Source organism: Lipotes vexillifer, unplaced genomic scaffold (assembly GCF_000442215.2).
Source record: "Lipotes vexillifer unplaced genomic scaffold, Lipotes_vexillifer_v1.1 scaffold431, whole genome shotgun sequence".
Classification (NCBI taxonomy): Eukaryota; Metazoa; Chordata; class Mammalia; order Artiodactyla; family Lipotidae; genus Lipotes; species Lipotes vexillifer.
This window is the reverse complement of record NW_006782267.1, coordinates 2,090,114-2,098,403: the sequence shown is the minus strand read 5'-3', so window position 1 is coordinate 2,098,403 and position 8,290 is coordinate 2,090,114. Positions and strand designations below refer to the sequence as shown.

Here is an 8,290-nt window from a genome sequence, read left to right as displayed (position 1 = left end):
CGTGTAGGGCACCCAGCATTCAGTGTACTCCTGGTGCTAACTGCTGCTGCTTAAGATAAGGGTTCCTTTACACAAGCGCTGTCTTCCTGGGCCGTAGCTCCCCCAATGCCTGCCCCCCACCTCCTGAGTCTACACTGCCTTCTGGGTCCGCACACTCCTTCCGTCAGTACCCAGGATCCTTGGGCACTCACTACCCTGCCCGCTGCTGTTCTTGCAGGTGCGGAGCTTTCCTCTTAAGTGGCATCTGGATCCTACGTGGATTGTGGAACGTTTTCTTTCATGTGTGCCCTTGCTTGATAAACTTGCTATCTGCTGACAGGGAGTAGAACCTCGGCCAGGTGCTAATTTTCTGTGCCCTGTTTTAGTCCTGGAGCAACACACAAGCAGAGTGGCATTCTGACTTTCCTCCAGTAGCCTTTCTGAAGGCTCCTCTGCTCATTTTTTATCTCCTGCCCCCAGCCCCTGAGAGGAGGCATCAGTAATGAAAGCCTGGCCTCCTGTGTCCCGGTTGGGGTTGGATCTTGTCTGGAATTTGGGAACAGGAAGTCAGGGAGACCCAGTCACATGTGGCCCCGGCCCCACGGAGGTTCCTCTGTAGCAGCTCACAGCAGCTACCTTCCACCCCTTACTAAAAACCTGGTGTGGGCAGTAGCTTCTCTTGCAAATGCTGAAGCTTTGGGGTTTATTTTTACTAGGGGAATGACACAGTAAGCCAATGGGTACCCGTTTTTCTTTCAAGGGGAAAGTAAATTTATCGAACCTTTTGCTGGTCTTTAGGATGTTAGAATGTTGACTAGCTTAACTCTTGGCAGCTGTGAACAGTAGAAACCTGGCTTTGCCTGTGCTGGTGGGTCACTGGTCAAACATTCAGCTCTTTGGGCCCAGGATGAGAGAGGCAGATGTCTTGCCTTTGTGGTGACACTGTTTTTACCCTTCAGCTATTTCAGACCGTGCAGTGAGTGCCGAGCCATCCGACCCAACCTGTGGGAGCAAAACGACCTCTGTGCCTGCGCACCAAGAACGCGCGTACGAGTACGTGCAGTGTCCCGTCACCGGCGCGATGGCTGAGAATAAGGAGAACCTAGATCCTTCTAACCTGGTAATCCGCGCCTGGCCCCTCTTCCTAAAGTTTTTATGCACAGATGCTTTTACAGACTCCAAGACAAACTGCTAGGATTGATTCTTCTGTCCTTTTAAAACAAAGAAGTCTGATATTCCATCCACAGTGAAAATCTAGAATGTGTCACTAAGTGTAGTTTCAGAGAGCACCTGAGAAAGCAAAGGGCCATCCCAAAGCCCCAGAGTGGGCTGACCAGGAATAAGCCAGGCCAGAGGACATTGCCTTTTGGGATAGAGTTGTTAGGAGGGCAGGAAATTCAGTTAGGAGCACAGCTAGAATTCGGAGAGGTGTTTGTGGTCTGGGGAAACCTTGTAGGCACGCTGCAAGATTGGGGCGCCTCTTAAGGCACACCCGGGTGCCAGCCTGTACGGCAGTGACAAGGGTGGTGCAGTGTCACGTGGCAGCCAGCAGTGGAATGCCATCGAGAAAGCAGTGGTATTCTGCTATCTGTCTATCTGTAAATACACACATACACACACACATGTATATACATAGCCCCACCTTCTCTTTTCCAGGAATTTGTAGCAGTGCCTGCCCATCATGGTATTAGTTTTTACTTTTGAATCCTTGAGGAGAAAGAGACCAAATTTTTAACTACAGCATGCATTTACCGTTTATGAGAACTCAAAACAAGGAAAAACAGCCAGATGACCTGAGAGGTCTGAAACTTTGATGCCGCTGGTTTAATAGGGAACCTGTGCTGTGTTTGTGATGCCTTGCTTTCTAGGAAGTAGTTAATTATATTGTTTCCACTTTATATCTCTAACCTTTTTTTAAAAAAACCCACTTATTTTATTTAGATGCCACCACCTAATCAGACGCCGGCCCCCGATCAGCCGTTTGCACTATCTACTGTGAGACAGGAGTCATCTATTCCAAGGGCAGATTCAGATAAAAAGTGGGTTTATCCTTCCGAACAGATGTTCTGGAATGCGATGTTAAGGAAAGGGTGAGTGAGTGAGCACATTACTGAGGGTATAAATTTGCTCGTGAATCTAACCTCTTTCACATTTAATTCTTAGATGAATTAAATGTGAAAGAGGTTTTTAATCCCCCAGACGTACCGTAAATGTTTATAATAATCAACTGATTTTTCAGACTCGTCAGAATATAAGTGCAAGGCCAACGTATTCGGATTCTCCAGAGCAACAGAACTAACAGGATGTGTATGTCTTTCTATACATATAGAGAGATTTGTGATAAGGAATTGACTCACAGTTATGAAGGCTGAGAAGTCCCACAATCTGCTCGGCAGGCTGGAGACACGGGAGAGCCGATGTTTCAGTTCAAGTCCTAAGGCAGGAAAAAAACCGATGTCCCTGTTGGAAAGCAGGCAGGCAGAAGGAATTCCCTTTTACTGGCAGAGGCTCAGCCTTTTTGTTCTGTTTCAGCCTTCAGCTATTAGATCTGGGCACTCTCTGCCCATTTAAATGTTAATCTCATCGTAAAATTAACCCATCATAGCCAGTAATGGTTTAAAAAAAAAAAAAAGGTAACACTACTATATAAAATACTTGGGAAAGGTAGGGAATCCGTGATGCTAATTGAAAAAGTGTCACCTTAAAAATAGATGGATCCTTGATATTTGGGTAAATCTGATTTTTGGTGACTCAGTGAAATGAATACACGACATTCTCAGTAATATTTGTCAGGTTTTACCAAAATGTTCTTTCCTAGGTGGACATGGAAGGATGAGGATATTAGTCAGAAAGACATGTATAATATCATTAGAATTCACAACCAGAACAACGAGCAGGCCTGGAAGGAAATTTTGAAGTGGGAAGCCCTTCACGCCGCGTAAGTCTGTTTGAGGTCTTAAAAAAACATCCTTCCAGCATCTTCCTAATGTCATCGCCACTTTCTGTGAAAAGAAATATAGAAGCATTTTATTCAAACAGTGTGCTATTCTGATAAAACATTTTAGGTAGCAGGCCTGTTCCAGACCACCCCGCTCAGCCATGTGAAATGGCAACTATTTAATTATGCTCGTGGGTTTGGTGAGTCCGAAGTACAGAAAGGACAGAGTAGGGATGGCTCGTCTCTGCTCCCTGATGCATGGGGTCTCAGCCACCAAGACTCAGTGGTCAGGGGTGGCTTTGACAGCCGTGGGCTGGAATCCTCTGGTAAGTGATGCCAGCTGTCGGCCGGGACACTTGCCCATGGCCTCTAAATGTGGCTGCTTTGGCTTCTTCACACCATGGTGGCTGGGTTCCCAGAGCTAGAGTTCCAGAAAGCGGCAGGGAAGCTGCCTCTCCTTTGATGACCGCCTGCCCAGATTCAAGGGGAGGGGCCGTAGACCCCAGCTCTCAACAGTAGTGTCAGAGTCCACTGCAAACAGAGCATGGGGGTTGGGAGATTCTAAAATGTTCTCTGCCCAAAGGGAGCTGGGAAAAACAGTCTTGTTTGTTCACTCAGCGGCGTTTATTGAATCCCCATCAGGAGCAAAACATCAAGAGGCATCTTTGCACGTGGTCCTTCTTCTCAGGGAGACTAACCAAATGCAGTTGTGAGTTAGTGGCGATGGGCCGTCGGTCTGTTCAGAGCCGCGGTCCTCATGCTTTAGCCGCGTCAGCATCACCTGAGGGTTTGTTAAAATACCGAGCGCTGGGCCTCACCCCTAGGGTTTGTGATTCAGTCAGTCTGGGGTGAGGCCCAAACTTAGCATTTCCAGCATGATGGCGGGTGGAGGGCTCCCCCTGGAGAAGCGTGGGGTGGGGGGTGGAGTCTCCACGGAGCCAGATTTTATCATGGTCGGTGGCTAATATTTTTAATTCATGGCAAAATGCGAGTGATTAATTTCTTGGGTAAAATCCACTTAATGATTTTTAAGGTGCTCTGTTTGTTTTTTCATGCTTGGACTCTGAAGTTCATTAGTCACTCCCTGGGTGTCACTTGGCCACGCTTCCCCTCTCAGTTCCCCGGGACGGGCAGGCGTCATCCTCCTGGCTGGCTCGTGACGGGGGCTCCGAATGTCTGCAGCGACCTGTGCTGAAAGTGTGCTGTCGTTAAAGCCGAGAAGGGAAGGAGCTTGGCTAGTCCTCACCTGGGGGCCCGTCACACTCGGGGTGCTTTGCTGCCTCCCAGTTCATTAGAGAGACCCGTCCAGGCCGAAGCCTGTCTCAACAATGACAGCAGCTGCCAAGACAGGTGGCCTCCGGGAGTTCCCACTCCCTCCACAGGGGACACTGTTGTGTGCCTCGTGCTAGGCCTACCGTGAGCCCCCCAGTGCCGGGGCGCGGGCTGGCGGGCACCTAGGACGTCCAAGCCCAGGGTCTGCCCAGAGACTGAGTGGACTGTCTAGGCAGGACCTTGCCCTCCGTCAGCTTGTATGCAGTTACTTAAAGAGATGGTTCCAACACTGATTACATTAGTTCCTAGGGAATCAGCCAGCATTTTTCTTTCTTCACGAAGGCTGTTTATTGGTTTCAAATGAGACAAGAGTATAGGATTTTCGTATATTCATCTGAAGAAACCCCAGCTGCTCTTCATGAAAGCAAAGCGTGATGCCCGATGCCTCACACTTTTCTTCCTGAGAGTATACCCTCACGTCATGTGGAAAGGCCCCCTTTCCTCACTCCTGCCAAGAGCAGTGCAGATATATGGAGGGAAAGGGGGAGGAGTAAAACATACTTGATCCGGAAGTAAAGCACAGAATTTTTAACGAATAGGGATATTTCTTTGAATTTTTTCGAAGTTACCTTTCTCTGTAAATGTGATATTATGTAAAATGCCTACAGAAAAATGTGTATTATTGAGAAACTGCCCTATTTTTCAAGGGAAAGAAAATATTTTAATAGACTTTTCTTCCTTGGGGATTTCTAGGGAGTGTCCTTGTGGTCCGTCACTGATCCGGTTTGGAGGGAAAGCGAAAGAGTATTCACCAAGGGCAAGAATTCGTTCCTGGATGGGGTGAGTGTCAGTGCAGAAATGTTCTTTTCTGTTCCTCAGGTCAGGGTCTGCTTTCTCTTGGCACCAAAACCAGACAGTGGAAGAACTGTGGTGCCGACTTCCAAAACGTCATCAGCGTTCAGCTGTAGACCTGTGCTCCCTCAAGGCGGCCACTGGCGGGCAGATTGCTTAGGGTGCCGCGGGTTGCTTCCTGTCTAATTCTTATAGGACTGAACCGAGTCATCTTCTGTGTTCTCGCAGCTGTCCCCTCTCTCCTCCCGCGCTCCATCTCTGTCCACCTGTGCAGTCAGCGCTCCTGTTGTAGTCGGATTTGCAGCTCACACCCGCATTTCTGCAGGGCCTCAGCTGACCTCCCAGGCCTGGGCGTCTTTCCCGCCGTTGACCTTATTCCCTTGCAGCAGATAAGCTGTCCTCTGATCGGGGCTCCTCCAGCCCTCCAGCCCCACCCGCCTTCAGCGCTGTGGACTGTTCTGACCTCCGAGTCTCACCTACCCTTAGACGTGGACTCCGAGAGCAGGCCTCCCCACGCGCAGCCTTACCGCCTTGCTCACCGCCTGAACCCGAGCTGAACCCCACCAGCGTTTTAACCCCCGCCGCCATGTTTTCATTCCAGGTACGAGCTGCCTTTTGACAGGCACGACTGGATCGTCAACCGTTGCGGGACAGAAGTCAGATACGTCATTGACTACTACGATGGTGGCGAGGTCAACCACGACTACCAGTTCACCATCCTGGACGTCCGGCCGGCTCTGGATTCGCTCTCGGCCGTGTGGGACCGGGTGAAGGTCTCCTGGTGGCGCTGGACTTCCTAACCACTGCTTTGTCAGACATGGGAATATATAAACTTTTTTTTTTTTTTCTGAGCAATACATTAAACTACTTTCCCCAAACTGAATTGCACTCCTGATATAATGGGAGTGTCAAGGGGGTCATCACACCTTACATGTCACTTAGCAGAGGGCTCTCTGCACGTGCTCTTCTGAGCTCCGTTTCCACCTTGCAGTTGATAGTGCATCATTTTAAGTTTTCTTCCCATTTAGAGAAGTGGGAAGCACTCCCTGTAGCATTGCCTGTGTATTTAATCTAGAAAAAAGTCTGAACAACCTCCGAGAAAGACCTTTGCTTAAAATATGAAGAGAGCTGCTTTTTTCCTCCCTGTTTTCTCTTAAATACTGACACGTAGATCTGAAAGCCCATGGGATGCTCAGGAGCTTTGACCTGGTCCAGTGTTTCAGTTAAAAGCATTCTGTTACGCTTTTTAAAAAGTTACCAACATTTCTAAAGTCCCTGCAATATAGTAGTGACCCCTGAAGGAAATGCAGTCACACACTGGAAATGTGCTCAGCCAAACTGAAGTGTGTCTTGGCTCTACAAATTTTCGCTTACGTGAATTTTTCACACTGGACCTTGACCTAGAATAATTTGAGCTCCCCCATGACTTGATGATGCACGTGCATTGGAGTATGTGTTTTAACTTTTTAAATATTTTTGTTTTAATTCCAATTGTTCTGATATGTAACTCTGCCCCCCCCCCCCCCCCCCCCCTCCTCCCCCTGACTCCTGGGTTCCTCTCATTACGAGAGGGTTTTCCCCCCCCCCCCCCCCCGCAAGCAGGCCTCACTGTACTGGCATTTGGCAACTTAATCCCACCCTTGAGTCCCATTCCTTCCCCTGCCTGAAGCCTTTCTCCGCTTGGCCTCATCTGAACCATGAAGGTCTGGCTGAAGTCGCAGTGCTAGGGACAGTCCCACTCTAAAACACGATTATATTTTGTCCTTTGTTGTTAGAATTCACAAGGAGAATATTTTTCCCAGATGTAGAATGGTTGCATCAACTCACTGTCTCTGTTCACATTTGTTTTTTTAAGGGAGCTCTAAGTTTGCCATTGAAATTCTTTATACTAGTAATCCACACACTGGTTGTTCAACTTACAGCAGCATGTTACAGATGACTGTTGGTTGTTGTTTTGGGTTTTTTTTTAAAGTGTTAATAATATTAACTCCTTTCCTTTGTCCTGAGTGCTGTAGTGTTAAATTAGTAGACGGGCTCGGGCTTGGCAGTTTGGAGCGATTCATTTGGCATGAATTTCATTTGTTGTGTCTGTTTTGTGTGGAGTTTTAAAAATCCAACAACCCTAAACTCTTCTGCATTTCAGAAGACTTGTGTGTTTTCAAAGAAAATAAAGCTGATAGTTAACAGGGTTTGAAAATCTTTTAAGAGTAACTTCACACTTATTTCATCAGACACATGAAATATTTCTAATCTGAGGGAAATAATTACTGTTGGCATGTGTTTTGGTCCTAAGTGTCATTGAGTAAGTCTAGGTTAAGGCATTATTATGAGAAACCACGTGTTGTAACTGGAAACTGAAAATTGAGCCGCAGGCAGGGAATCACCCCTTTTATAGGGTTCTAGTATTTCTTGAGAAAAACCACCTCCAAAGTAAACTGTCAGGTGAACCCGATGACAAGATCACGTTTGTACACCATTACTCCACTCCGAGAGAAGACCAGAACCCTGGATATAAGAGCTGCTTGGTGTCCAAATTATACTTGATTGTATCCAGGGATCAATACTTCTCTGCTCTGACAGGAGATTTCATTTATAACTTGAAATCAGTTTGGATATTCTCCAGGGTTCTAAACTAAGTCTTCAGTCGTAGCCTCTTCAGAATCAGAACAAACTACTGCATCTAAGGCTACGGATTAGTAAACGAGGTGAGGGTTTAAACTGGGGCTGCAGATTAAAATGCAGCAGTATGCCTAGTGGATAAAGAAAACGTGAGGGAGATGACTATTATTCAGCCATAATAAGGAATAAAATCTTGCCATTTGCAACAGCATGGCAGGACCCTGAGAGCGTTATGCCACGTGGAATGTCAGACCCAGAAAGACAAATACCATATGATCTCCCTTACATGCGGAATCGCAAACAGCCACAAGCACCCAAAATCCAGAGCTCGTAGGTAGGACGTTGACATTGATGTTGGTGCTTGCCCGAGTGCGGGGCAAATCTCCAGTTATAAAGCAAATAAGTACAAAGTACAGCGTGGTGACTACAGTTAATGAAACCGTAGTGCATATTTGAAAGTTGCTAAGAGAGTAGATATTAAAGTCACCACAAGAAAGGAAAAGAAAATTTCTAAGGTGACAGGTGTTAACGCCTTCTTGTGATGATCATTTTACAACATATACAGATATAGAACCATCACGTTGTATGCCTGAAATTATACGGCATTAATGATACCACAATTTTAGAAAA

The 8,290-nt window shown here is 47.0% G+C and overlaps 1 protein-coding gene across 2 annotated transcripts in view; it reads left to right on the top strand.

The window, feature by feature from the left end:
* Positions 1–5,919, top strand: part of HCCS (holocytochrome c synthase) — a 10,304-nt gene extending 4,385 nt beyond the window's left edge. The window contains exons 3-7 of one of the 2 annotated variants that reach the window (XM_007455064.1): positions 948–1,099; positions 1,921–2,069; positions 2,798–2,917; positions 4,943–5,029; positions 5,643–5,919. In XM_007455064.1, coding sequence (XP_007455126.1) covers positions 948–1,099; positions 1,921–2,069; positions 2,798–2,917; positions 4,943–5,029; positions 5,643–5,841 — 707 coding nt within the window. In that variant the 3' untranslated portion in view covers positions 5,842–5,919. The remainder of the gene's footprint in view (positions 1–947; positions 1,100–1,920; positions 2,070–2,797; positions 2,918–4,942; positions 5,030–5,642) is intronic. The other variant, XM_007455065.1, reaches the window with a different exon arrangement.
* Positions 5,920–8,290: the final 2,371 nt, after the last annotated feature.